Raw genomic sequence first — 14528 nt, forward strand, 5'->3', positions numbered from 1 at the left:
CGTAGGGGAATGGTCGTCAGTGAAGCGCGTTTCTTGAAGCTCAATACAAACGGCAGAAGAAGGGGAAATGAGTTGTCATGCTTACAATAGGTGACAGTAATATTTATTACATTTCCATTAGATCTTCAGGGTGAGAGTGTCCTGGTTAAGTGTGAAGGGACCAGGAGATCAAATTACGCTCCAGGATCACTGTCTATTACCAGTGGGCGTGGAACCCATCAAAGATCAAGGGTTCAGAATCCATCAACGTGGTGGAATCTGGCACCTTTTGGTTCACCAGAGTAGCATTCTAATAAGAAATATGACGACACATAGCAATGGTAAGACACGATTTTCTCCTTTGCTAGAAACATGTCTCCATCAAAAGTGAGGTGTCTATCTTGTGTCTTTTGGGCCTTGGCATATGACACATTTGAAGTGGATCCCTCGCTTTTCCAAGTCCGCAGTGTGAGGTTCCGGTAAAAAATTTAATCCGTGGATCATTTTGAGGCCCCTATGGGGCGAGGGGGAGGGGGAAGGGGGGTGATGGTAACAGCAATATCATCAAGTTGTTTACAAGTCACTAACGTGCAGGTTTGGGTGCATTTGCTGAAACCCTTCGCCGTTTGTTAAGGGAAGAGAGTTCACCAAATACATCCTCAACATTTTACACAAAAAACTTTGGTTTTGTCGAGACCAAGGATCCTACATCTGTTCGGGTACAAACCAGGAGCCAGTCGAAGTGGCCGTGCGGTTCTAGGCGCTGCAGTCTGGAACCGCGAGACCGCTACGGTTGCAGGTTCGAATCCTGCCTAGGGCAAGGATGTGTGTGATGTCCTTAGGTTGGTTAGGTTTAACTAGTTCTAGGGGACTAATGACCTCAGAAGTTGAGTGCCATAGTCCTCAGAGCCATTTGAACAAACCACGAACTGAGCGGAATAACTCTCCGTAAGTCTCTTACATATGCTTTCTTCACATAGGGTGGCAAAGGAGGGATAGTTCTTCGATTAACTTTACAATATAATGCTGTCTGTGTGAAGAGCTTGCCAGTGTCTCGCGGCCGCTGTCCGATAACTTTGGTCACAATGACGCCTAAAGGCCGCCACGATGTCACCTACTGAGAACGACGGCTCTCTCCACGGGCACCACCTAACCAGAGTGAAGGCTTCCTCGTCCTTGATGACATTTTCCCAGAATCCCAGTGCCCCAAATAGCACACTACGTCGAAATTTTTATAGTCGATTCATCTAATTTGTTTTGTCTGGATCTTCAAATAATTTGAGATTTAGTGATGTTAATTTTAGAAGAGAATTTCAAACATTTTATTGTTCAGTTTAACATTACATTTTAGAATAGTAAGTAATTTCTATCTTCTTTTGCAGATGCAGTATATTTTCCTGATGGTTACAGTGGCAGTGCTGGCTGCAGAATCAGATGCAGCCCGCATTCTGGGTCTGTTCAGTTATCCAGGAAAGAGTCACTTTCTAATGTTCGAGGAGGTAATGAAGGCTCTCGCTGCCAGGGGCCACGAGGTGTTCGTCTACAGCCACTTCCCTCAAGCTAAGCCCTTGCCAAACTACACAGACGTGAGCCTAGTCGGCTCCCTGCCTTCTGTAGTGAATGCAATTCCTATCGACGAAGTGTTTGGTAGAGACGATCCCTCAGTCACATTTGGATTAGTCATAGGTTTCATTGAAGAGGCATGTGAAAAACTACTTCAGTTTCCCGCAATGCAGAAGCTTATGAAAACACATGAAAAATACGATCTCATCTTTACCGAACCCTTTAGCACTGACTGCCTGTTACCATTTGTGTACAAGTTTCAAGCGCCCAACATTGCACTTCTGTCATCTGCCGTTATGCCTTGGACTCCAGATCGCTTTGGTTTACCAGATAATCCATCCTATATACCAACTCAGTTTTTACGGGTTAGTGACCACATGAGCTTCTTTGAGCGTCTCAGAAATTTGTGGTATACGATTTACAGCAAATGGTTTTTTATTGAATACCTGGACAAACCAACAAATACGGTAGTCAAGAAATACTTCGGTGATTCACTCCCTCCTCTACAGGAAATCGCTAAAAATACTAGTATGCTTTTCATCAATACGCATCCAGCATTGAATCCTCCACGACCGCTTGTACCTGCTGTTGTGGAGGTAGGAGGGATTCATATCAAACCAGCGAAGAAGCTTCCAAAGGTAAGCACTAGAATTTGCTAGTAACGCAAACAGTAAAAGAAAAAACTATTTCACGTATTTTGAAAAAGTCTGACACTACCGATACATTTGATGAACTATCTAACACTTCACCATTATGTACTCATATTTTTTTAAACGTTTTGTTTGATTCCTGCATAAAATGAGGAGGCAACAACTAATCAAATCTTATTTAACTAATTTAAGAGCTAATATGCCTTAGGAATTATAAATGTCCATTATGGAATAAAACTTTTGAACCACTAACTAGTTCGGGTGTCTATAGAGTCAAATTGACCAAGGGGCCAGAATGCTCTAATTTATATTTTCACTAGCGGAAGGGTAAGTTAAAAACTGTTGCAGATTTTCACCAAACCTTGAATTACTTATACTTGCAAGCAAATGTGACGGTTTTTCACCGTTGATTGGCTAGTAAGTACAGCTTGTGACCGAAATAGACGGTAAAATATGTACTACTTATATGTGGCTTCGCCGGTTTATGTGCATGTCACAAATACTGCGCACATCTCCTCCTCCCCTCCTCCCTCCCCCCTCTGCCCATCTGCCTCTCTCTCTCTCTCTCTATTTATGACCCCCTCCATCTTTCTTTCCATCTCCTCTTCTTCTCACTCTCAGTCTGCCTTACCCTCCTCATCTGTTAGTCCATCTCTGCCACTCCTTGTGTCTGTCCATCTCCTCCTCTTTCTGTCCATCTTCTCCTCCACCCTCTCTCTCTGTTCAACTCCTCACCCCATCTCTCTCCATGTCGTCACCCCCCTTTCCATCTGCTCCTGCCGTCTATAACCTCCTCACCCTCTTTCTATCTATCTTATCCTGTGCCCATCAGTTCCTCCCTCTCCCCCTGTCTCTTCTCTCCTCTCCAGTCTTTCTGTGTCCATCAACTCCTCACACCTGTCTCTCACATCTCCTGCTCCCTTCTCCCTATGACCATCTCCTCTTCCCTATCTCTGACCATCTGCTCCTGCCCATCTTCCTGTCCATCACCTCATTCCTCTCCCTCTATCGATCTCTTCCTCCATCTCTCTCTCTCTCTCTCTCTCTCTCTCTCTCTCTCTCTCTCTCTCTCTCTCTCTCTCTCTGTCTCTGACCAACTCCACCTTCCCCTGCCAATCTCACCATCTACCCTCCTTGTCAGTCTCCTGCTTCCTTCTGTCCATCTCTTCCTCACTGTGTGTCCACCTACTCCTCCCCTCCCTCTACCCACCTCTTCATCTCCCTCTCTGTTCATCTCCACCTCCCCCTCTCTGTCCACTTTCTCTTTCCCCCTCTCTCAATTGACCACCTGTTCCACCTGCTTCTGACCTGTCCATCTCCTGCTCCCTCTCTCTCTCAGAATCTCCTGTTCTCCCTCTGTGGATCTCCTCATCCACCACTCTCTGAGCCATATGGGGTAGCAGCACAGTCTAAGACAGCTTGCCACAGTTCATGCAGCTACCCATATCAGAGGTTCGAGTCCCCCCCCCCCCCCCCTCGGGCATGGGTGTGTGAGTTGTCCTTAGCGTAAGCTATTTTAAGACAGTAAGTTAAATTAAGTAGTGTGTAAGCCTAGGGGCCGACGACAGCAGTTTGGTCCCATAGGAACTTACCACCACTGCCGCCGCCTATCTCTTCCACCTATACCTGTGCGTCTCCTCATCAACCCTCAGTGCCTATCTCCTCCTCCCCCTCTCTCTTTCTATTTGTCCTCACCTCTCTCTCTGTCCATCTTTTTTTCCTCTCTGTCTCCATATTTTCCCCTCGCTCTTTCCATTTCCCCATCTCAAACTCTCTCCATTACTTTCTCCCCAATCTGTCGATCTTCTCTTCCCCATTCTCTCTGTGCATTGGCAGCTCCTCAGTACCTCTGTCCATATCCTCCTCAGGCCTCTCTCTGTCAATCTCGTTGTCACCACTCTCTGTGTCCATCTCCTACTCCAGCTCTATCCCCCCTGTCCTCCACTTTGTATCCTGTTCCCCCTCTCCCTCTCTCTGTCCCCTCTTCTCTCTTTGTCCAGTTACTTCTTGTATCTCTGTCCACATCATCAACCTGCCTCTCCTTGTCCATCTCCTGTTTCCCTCTGACCATCTGATTCCCCCATTCTCTATTCAACATCTCCTCCCCCTTCCTCTCTATCTATCTTGTCCCTCCTCTCAGTCCATTGCCTCCTTCTCCTCTCCTTCAACCTCTCTGTGCCTTGCTCCCCATACCCTCCTTCACCCTTTCTCTGTCCTCCTCCCTCTATTTTTGTCTATCTCCTCTACTCCCCTCTCTCTTTCCATCTCCTCCTCCTTCCATCTCTCTGTCCATCTCCTTCTCTCCCTGCCTTTGTCCATCTCTTACATCACCCAATTGCAACTCCCACCCACATTCCCTGGGAGGCTGCTATTAACCCCACAGCATTCTTTCTCGACAGTAGGTGGTTTCTGTTCCGAGTTTGACAGAATTCGATCCAGTGGTTAGGAGGAGATGATATACTTGGTACATTTTTATAATATTCATTGTGAATCACCTAAAACTTACACCGAAAATATTACAGAAATGGAAAGTGCTGTTGATGTGCAGTTTTCACACAATGGGTTGGTATTCAGGGCTTGTATTGTTAGCCAACAAACAGATTGTAATAACACTTATATGCATTTTTCTGCATTTTTTAAAAATGGAACAATGCCTAATATCATTAACAAATTAAACGTAGAGTAAATTAGAATATCAGTGGCGTTTATTGCATGATTGTAGAGCGATTCGTTTACGAGATACTGCATTTTGAAAATTTTCCACACTGACAGTCGTTTGTGCTATTCAGCTTACGTTGTTGCTAGGTATGATGTCGTTATGTTTGCTTACAGGATGCTTATGTGTTCCATAAGTGCACTGTGACTTGCTAGAAAGTTTGTGTGCGACACTAACTGACGTTTTACGCCCTATTCGCCACTGGCTATCTGTCTGATGTAGCATAAAACGCGTTCCATCTGAAAGGTCACCTGTCGTCAGCCAGTGAAAGTCCAGTTGCTTTTTCGATATGCACATTCCAGCCTTCATCGCTAAAGAACAACTGTCAGCGTGGGTGCATGAACGAGGTGCCTGCTACAGAGGCCTGTAAGCAGCAGCGTTCGCTAAACAGCCGTTGAGGAGGGACTGTAGGTAGCCCCTTGTTTCATCTGGCCAGTGAGTTGTTCAATAGTTGCATGTCTATTAGATCGTACATATCTCTGCAGCGTCGTTCACCCATGCCGTCTATGGCACACGGTGTGCTCAAGATAGCACCGTTTTGCCATGCATGGAATACTTTAACCATGGCAGCATGACACAGCTTACAAACATAACTGTTTCAGGGTCCGAAAGCCAATGACCGGACGTCGGATAAGTTGTTCCGTTTCCGCATTTTGATAACGACTGCACTGTTTTCCAGGCCCCTCCGAAATGGTCTATGTACACCGACCTCCCTCCGGCCCCCACTGCTAGAGTTGCCACCTGTGGTGACGCCGAGCACAGGTGGTGGTCACATTAATGTAACTGGCCTTCGAATAATAATTTTTTGTTTTGAAAACTCTATTATTTCCGAGGTATTACGTGTATAGTTGTGACTGATGCATTAAATAAGTTGAGATTTTGCACTCTACAGATGTTCTATTAGTGCCCCTCCTGTCACCCTACACACATCCATTCGGTATTCAAGTTTGTACGTTTCCTTATGTAGCAACATTCTGTCAACGGCCATCACAGTAGTATTGATGGATTCCCTGAGTTGTTCCAGTATTACTGACAATGGGGATACTAAACACAGTCCTTAATGTACGTCCAAAGGGAAAAGTCAGGTGACCATGGAGGCAAAACGAACAGGACCATATCATTACTACCCCCAATCTAGGGATGCGGAAGTTTGCCGTTTAAGTAGGGACAAACATCGATGCTGCAACATATTAAGTTAACACGTACCCATCACAGACTTCGCACAGAAGAGAAAAGGCCCACACAGACTCGTCTGTGACCCCGCTTTCAAAAATTATTAAATTTCATGAAGATTTTCAGTGCCACACACTCTCAAATTGTGGCGATTAAACTTTCCAGGTAAACCGAACCTTGCTCAGTTGGTGACTACGGGCCTAGAGGTGAAGATGACGTGGCTCTGTTCTCTTGACTCCCCCCCACCCAGATGTCACTTGGCCTAATGCCTTGTGATGGAGTGGTTCGTGAAACACAGTGACGAGTTCCAGTTGATGTGTTGGCCTGCCCAACTCGCCAGATCTGTTCCCCGAACGAACACATCAGTGACGTGATTGACTGTGGCATCAGAGCTCAACGCCCCTCTCCCCGGAGTTATGGGTATTAGGTGTCCTGTGTGTGCAGATGTAGTGCCAACTCCCTCCAGCGACTTACCAAGACCTCATTGCTTCCATGGCTTGACGCATCGCCACCCCTATCTGTGCCAAAGATGGACATACTGGCTATTGGGTAGGTGGTCATAGTATTCTGGCTGATCAGTCTAAATGAATCAGACGTTTTCAAAGATTTATTTTTCCTAACTTTTACGTATGCAACTATGAATGATGCATGAACAGAACAGCAAACAGACAAAGTTTGCATTTTCCACTCTATAAATATTATGTTATTGCTCCTCGGGTCACACAACACACGTCAAAGCGGGACTCAATTTCGTTCCGAATCTTATGTAGCAACAACCTGTCAATGGATATCACAGCAGCACTGAAGTCACCTACTTCCCATAAATTCCGGGAGCTCTGACGACACATTCAATCACATCCCAGTTGTGTTCCATCAGGTTGAGATCTGGCGATTTAGGAAGCCAGCATATAAATTGGAACTCGAAACTGTGTTCCTTGAACCATCCCGTCAAATTCCTGGCCTTGTGTCACGGCACATTATCTTGTTGAAAAATGCCACTGCCGCCGGGAAACATGATCGTCATGAAGAGGTGTACGTGTTGTGCAACCTGTGTACGATACTCCGCGGTCGTCATGGTGCCTTGCTCGAGCGCCTGTGGACCCATGGGTGCCTACGTGGATGTTCCCCAGAGCATAATGGAGCCTTCTGGAAGACGACGGTTGCGCGCCCTCCCATCGTCATTGAAGTTTGATATTAGTTCCGCCACAGTTCGCCGCTGTCCTGTTTTTCCAGTCTGCCCAGTCTACGACGTACGACATCTGTAATGAGAGATGGCCGCCCAACCCCACGACGTCGGGACGTTGTTTCACCTTGGGTTCGCCACGTCTTGATGACATTCACAACAGCACAACTCGAACACCCGACAAGTCGTGCAGTTTCCGAAATGCTCGTGCTGAGCCTTCAGGCCATCACAATCCGCCAGATAGATCTAGCCCCTTCCCCATTCTACAGCATGCTCACTAATACTACATGCACCGTGGGTGTGTCTGACTAGCAGTCACTCCTCGCCAGGTGACGCTGCTATCGCCTGGACGTGTTTGTAGGATAGTGGATTGGTGATCATAATGTTCTGGCTGATCATTGTATAGTAACCCGGTTTGTCGCTAAGATAGCGACAGATATGTTTCATTAAAACAAATATCAAGCTTGTCTCTGGTCACTAGCTCCAAGAAGGACAATATGTCTGTTTCTGGGTACTTCGGAAAGATCACCAGCACTCTGTATGAGACGACCATTATTCCATCAGAAGAAGGGATGAATTAATAGAATCCTTAGTCATCAACAAAATTTTAATTTGGCAACAGAGGGATTGTGTAGAGTAAAAATCAGTAGAAGTATGCTAAGGTTAAACTGCAGTAAGCAAGTTCAAACGGAGTGCACACAATCAGAGACCTGCAGATTACAGACTAGGATGAAGAGCTTCAGAGAACGGGTATTCGGACTGAAAGCACAACAAAAGAAAAGCTACGTAATCACGTCCAGTCGCCTTTCCGGTGTGGGGCGTGCTGTTACCTGCTGAGCTTGTAACGTTCTTTAAAAAAAGATTAAGATTACGTTGAATGAGTGTCTGAACTGTGGAATGGATACTAAACTCGAATTATCGTGTAGCCTGTTGTAACTGCAAGTGGTGTACTTACTCTGTATTATTGTTAGCGAAACTTAATACGAAATGACTGGGCATTGCAACTCCCAATACCGATAAAGAAATACAGCTACTGCAAAAACATTCAGCCCCTTAGGCGGGAAATCCTCTGGCCCTGTTCAAAACTGATAACTCTGGTCTCTGTGCACATAACAATAAACTGAATTGTCTTACCTCTAAACCAGCAACGATGGAACGCGATATATTCTGGTCTCTCATGATTAAATATACTAGCTACTGGCTCAACGGTGTGCAATACTGGCCGTAATACTTCGAAAGATGAACTAAATTCTTTTGGCTGATAACTGAAAACATTAGAGAAATGCCAACGTCTTAGAAAAACATATGACCTGGACAGGGAGGCGGTACTCATTGTGGTGAATTACTAACACTGATTTTTTTAGCAAAATTATATTGCAAGTTAAGTTTGTCTTTTCAAAACATTTGACATCTCCGTGTCTGCGGTCTTGCATAGTCATCGATATGAAGCCTATCAAAGACATACATCGTTTATAAAATCATATTAGGGTGCCACGTACAAAGTTGCCCAAGTAGACTGCTTTCAAGCTGTCCAGGCACGCTTCATGACCCGCCTCTATTGCTTCGGTTGTGCCATTACCTTTCTCCTGATTTCAAAAAGAGGGAGAGAGGACTCGGCAGCAGTGAAATTGTGAGAGCGGGTCGTGAAACGTGCCTGGACAGCTCAGTCGGTAAGAGCAGTGATAGCGAAAGGAAACGTCCTGGGTTCGAGTCACGATCCGGCACACAGTTTAATTCTGCCATGAAGTTTCACAACAGCGAGCACTCCGCTACAGAGTGAAAGTTTCGATCTGGGAGTCGCATGCCATCTTCTAGCTTTCACCAGTCGGTTTTAAGGAGGCAATGAATTAAGCTAATGCTCTACAAATAGGAGCGTGGAATATTAAAAGACTTAAGCTATTGTAAAAACTAGAAAGTAAGAAGAACTCTGGATATGTTTACTGGACCCTCTTCTTTCGGTCGATGGCGAAAGAATTGAAGAGGCTGGGACTAAGAAGAGTTACATTTGGTAAGACTAAGGAAAATCATCTTTTCACCTGATTGAAGCAATGACCACGTTCGTTACGAAGAGGAACATGGAACATAAAATTTGCTACCATGACCAATGAAGAGACGGCAGTATCCATTGTAGGCATTCCTGGGACGAGTAGGTGCACTGCCCCAGGTAGAATCCATCCAGCGGATTAACGAAGACCGTCGGTGTGTTGGCAAGCCGAGATGAGGTTTTTAGGTGGTTTCCCACATCCCACCAAGTGAATATCGAGCTGGTACCCAAGTCTCACCTAAGTTAAATATTCCAAAAATTTAGAAAACTTTCACTCATTTTAATATGCATAAGACTACACGTAGACACCTGCGGAACAAATATTCTGTCTCGGGTGGATAAGGAGTTGGCGACCGGGAGGACATAGGGCCACTCTTTAAATTAGCCATGTCAGATCCGTTACTGACAACAGCGATCATGCGCCGATGCGGGTCAAAGGCAAAAGAAAAGAAGAAGAAGCTATAGCTGCAGTTTTCCAATTTATAATGCCTAAATGTTGGGTCAGACTGAAGCTATTGGGCAGTTCGCGAGGTCTGATTGGATCACTGGTCGAGTGATGGTAGCGGAAAGAAATATTCCAGACCAATTTACAAATCTGTTTTGCTCTACCAGTAAAACCTGATAGTTATTTGGCGTGTAATCGATTCTGAGTAAGTGTCGATGTAAGTACAGTGAAGGAAACTCAAGACCTTTGTGTATCGCAGCTATTATTCACCTGTTCCAGTGAGCTCCAGACCCCAATCAGTACACAAAGACGAAGCGATGTGTCTTTCGTTGGGGGTCCTTATAGAAGTACGATTCCGAAGGTTCCAGGGGAGGGTCATTTGGTTTCCAAAATCCCACTAGGTTACAAGAAATACCAAATGATAAATACGCCTTTACAGACACACTCTGCCAGCTAACGAAAATGTAACTAGGGAAGTACCAGGAAAGCGTCGATTTGTTTACTGTTACAATCAAAGTGATTTTTAAAGCGGAATTTTGCGTCCTCATTTGATAGAGCTCTCTCGGATTAAAACAGTGCGACATTCGTATCATCGATACGTATTAACATGGACAGTAAACCGCGAAGAACAACTACTCCGCCCTGGTCCACGCTGACTGCTACCGCCGAAGATTCAGCGACCTGCTCTGTGGCTGTTGGGAGTACTGGTTATTCTTAGTGTTTTACTGCCCCCCCCCCCTTTCAATATATGTCGACAAAATGATTGTCACATTAGACTAATTTGGGACAGCTCTATCGAATGGGCACGTAAAATTCCACTTCAAAAACCATTTTGTTTGTAACGGGAAACAAACCGACGTTTTCCGTCGACAATGGGCGTCGCACGAAAGACGTGATGAGCAAATATCTCCAAACACAAGAGAAAATGCACCTGATGACTCTTAGGAGATACACCCTGAGTATAGAATTAAGAAAAGGATGAACTGTTTTTGACAAAATTCCTTGGATGAGGAATGTGGGGAAGTGCCGGGGCCAAAGACAGAAGTAGTATTAAAATCTGAAATCATTTTTAACTTTCGGTAAGTTTTCGCGTATCAGTTGTAATTGTGTTTTTTTACTGAAACGTACGTTTTTCGCAGGACATCCAGGAGTTCATTGACGGGGCAGAACATGGAGTGATTTTCTTCACATTTGGTTCGACAGTCACTGCAAAGGATTTGAGTGAAAATAAGCGGAAGGCCATACTGGAAGCCTTTGCAGAACTGCCCCAACGAGTGCTGTGGAAGTGGGAGACTGACGAACTGCCAGGAAAACCACCCAACGTGATGGTGCGCAAATGGCTGCCCCAGTTTGACATTCTGAGTAAGTAAACAGTGCACACATAGTCCTCAAATTCATGAGAGATTTTTGAAGTTGTGAAATAAACGAAGATGAACGAAAATGGTGGATAACTTCCCGACGACGCCGTGATCATTAATGAAGAAGTGCCAAAGAGAGGGAACGGAAATGGGTGTGTCGTTTCAAATGAATGACTCCGGCTTTTACTTTACGGGAATTTGATTCGTCGTGTTTCCAGTTGCGATCGTTAAACACTAATCTCCTCCCTCCTCCTCCAGTTATGAGTTTAGTGTCATACGACTGCAACACCTTGCTCGGTTGTCTCTTGAACAGATCTGATTCAGCTGTATGCACGAGTCACCTTCAAAGACTACATATTGTATATGCAAAAATAACATGTAGGCAATGCATAAGAGTAAACACCTGCAGATCTCCGCCTGCGTTCTGACAATGTCAGTTCCAAAGTTAAAAACTTATTTTCCAGTGTAGTGTCATTGGGAGCAGTGCGAAAAATTTCCAACATCCTCTTGTGGTCAGATTAATACCCAGTCTGAATTTAACAATAGTGCTACAGAAAAAACACAACAAAATTACATCGGCCGACTGTGAGAGAAACTAGAACGTCAAACCCTAATTGGCAACGTATTTTTGGACATAACAGGCTGTTGCAGTAAGCGATAGTTTACAGGGGTGCGTCATTCTGTATTTGACACTGACCTAGCTGCCAGTGCTTGAAGGTCAAGCGTACTACCTTCACCTCAAACTGACGGGACCTTACCTCCAATTCAGTTATCAATACGCTGCACTCCAACATGAATGAACAGGCAAAGAACCAGGTAAGTCAATTTTTATGAAACTTAAAAAAGGCAATTTTTAATTTTTGAACTATTAGTACATTATTATGTATGAACATACAACACTTTTTATTTCATAAATTAAATATCTTGAGTGCGTCGAATGTGGAAACAGTGTTACTGGCACGCAGAATATCCTAAAAATGAAGTAATTTCTCAAAACGCAGTCAAACGTCACTTTATAAGGAGAAACGAATGTCTTGTTATAATATAGCGACAGTACTCATATCACATTTATATAGTTGTGGTGCAGCTGGCTGAAGAACATCACAGCACCAGGATTGGAAATTGGAAAGAGATCTTGAATGTTGACTACGAAGGCTTTCCCGGCGTAATAATTGATAATATTCTTCTCGGGTATGCAGCCGGATCATAACGTCTTCATGACACAATATTTCCGCGGTCCAACTGGCCGCCACCTTCAGGTGAGAGTGCTGGTGCACGATCTCGCGGGAACTGACTTCCCAGCCGCTTGCTCTATCCTTTGAGAGTAGCGCCTGGCTACTGCAAGGTTGTGCAGGCTAAGTGCTGGGCACTATTCCTGCATTTCCTCTGCTGGTTGTATACTGAGTGGATCTAACTTTTGGTTTGTCTTGTTTGTGTTGAGCGTTCACGGTGTTTTTAAAGATGTCTTTGCGTGGGCCATTACAGCCGTAGCAGGTCAGGCCACCTAGTGTTGGCCCTTCTGTGGGTTTGGTTTCCCAAGTTTGATATCAGCCTGTTGTCTGATCGCTGTGACTTTGTATAGAATTTCCTGGTGATCGTCTTAATCCTATCCTTAAACATTGGTACACCCGTGAGTTCGTGGAGTTCCTTCGTCGGGAATTCCTTGGGGAGGTGCATGGCTAGCCTCAGGACTTTGCCCTGTAGGCCCTGCAGTCGGCGGATGTGGCAGTCGGCCGCATTGCCCCACACTGTGGCTGCATATTCGAGCACTGGCCTGATCAGTGCTAAATATAGTGTGATGCCACAGTGTGTGGTCAGTGTCGACTCCGGGTTTATAAGGGGATAAATCGCCTTCAGGCGACCATATGCCTTGTTTCTTATGTCTCTGATGTGGGGCCCCCAGGTCAGGTGCCTGTCTAGGGTGACCCCCAAGTATTTTGCAGTGTGGGTATAGGGGATACGTCCGCCCATGATCCTAACTGGTTGTAGGTCTGCCGGGACTCTTTTCCAGGTCATTATGATGGCCTGGCTTTTTGTAGCGTTATATTTTAAGCGCCATTTCGTCGCCCAGGCTCCTAGTACGTCGCATGCTGTTTGTAGGCGGCGACGCATGTGTTGCACGTTTACACTCCTTGTGTAAAGCGCGGTGTCGTCCGCGTATAGTGCTAGGGACACTCTGTTCGCTTTGGGCGTGTCGGAAGTGTACAAGGAGTACAGCAGGGGCCCGAGGACGGACCCCTGCGGCACTACTGCATTTATGGGTCTTGCCGTGGATACACCGTCAACGGCGCGGACGACGAACGTTCTGTCCTTAAGGTAGGACACGATAAGTCTGACGTGTGGCGTCGGGACCCCCAGTACCGAGAGTTTGTAGAGGAGGCACAGCGGCGGCCCCTATATAGGCCGCAGAAGACCCACAACGCGTGCGCGAGAAGGTGCCGTAACCGCTCTCTAGCGCAGTAGACATACCCCGCCGCCAGTGATGGAAAGAGGCGAAATCGAGATATCGCTGTCAAAAATTAAAAAATAAAAATAAATAAAAATTTTATTCCGACGATAGAACCACAGACCGTTGTTTTTTAATGTCAGATAACACTGGGTCCCAAGTCTTACTTAAAAGAAAACCCTTGTCTCTATTCATAAGATTGTCAGATAACCGAATCTCTATGGATTCTTTTAAAATACAGTCCCAATAGCGAGATGCAGGGGCAACCATTTGTGTCTCGTCATATAGTATTCTGTGTCCCTCGGTGAGACAGTGTTCCTCCACTGCAGACTTCTCAGGTTGAAGCAGCCTTGTGTGCCGCTGATGCTCAACACATCGCTCCTGAATGGCCCGGATTGTCTGACCAATATAAGTCTTTCCACAGTGGCAAGAGATCTTGTACACACCGGGCTTCCTCAAACCCAAGTCATCCTTAACAGAGCCAAGAAGCGCTCTAATCTTGGCTGGTGGACGAAATATACTTTTGATGTGATCTTTTCAGAATCCTTCCTATCTTCGAGGAAATGCTCCCAGCAAAAGGCAGAAAAGCTACCGATTTGCAGGTATCTTCTGGTGGTTCAGGCGAAGGTCCAAACTGGAAAGCACGACGGATCTGTTTATGTGTATAGCCATTCTGCTTGAACACAATCTTAACATGGTCCAATTCTTGTGTCAAGCTTTCTCCATCTGAAATGGCATAAGCTCTTCTCGCCAACGTCCGCAGGACCCCCGTACGCTGGAACGATGGATAACAGCTAGAAGCATGTAAGTAACGGTCCGTGTGCGTAGGCTTTCGATAAACGCTGTGTCCCAGTGTCCCATCATCCTTTCTGTACACCAGAACATCCAGAAACGCAAGCTTTCCATCATTTTCCACCTCCATGGTAAATTTGATGGTAGGATGCAGGGAATTGAAATGATCTAGGAGGCGG

At 45.5% G+C, this 14528-nt stretch overlaps 1 protein-coding gene across 2 annotated transcripts in view; it reads left to right on the plus strand.

Annotated features, from left to right (window-relative positions):
- Positions 1-14528, plus strand: part of LOC126266939 (UDP-glycosyltransferase UGT5-like) — a 122022-nt gene that overhangs the window by 48756 nt on the left and 58738 nt on the right. For both annotated transcript variants that reach the window (XM_049971633.1, XM_049971632.1), the window contains exons 2-3: positions 1362-2180; positions 10893-11115. In XM_049971633.1, the coding sequence (XP_049827590.1) occupies positions 1362-2180; positions 10893-11115 (1042 nt within the window). The remainder of the gene's footprint in view (positions 1-1361; positions 2181-10892; positions 11116-14528) is intronic.

Source organism: Schistocerca gregaria, chromosome 4 (assembly GCF_023897955.1).
Source record: "Schistocerca gregaria isolate iqSchGreg1 chromosome 4, iqSchGreg1.2, whole genome shotgun sequence".
Taxonomy (NCBI): Eukaryota; Metazoa; Arthropoda; class Insecta; order Orthoptera; family Acrididae; genus Schistocerca; species Schistocerca gregaria.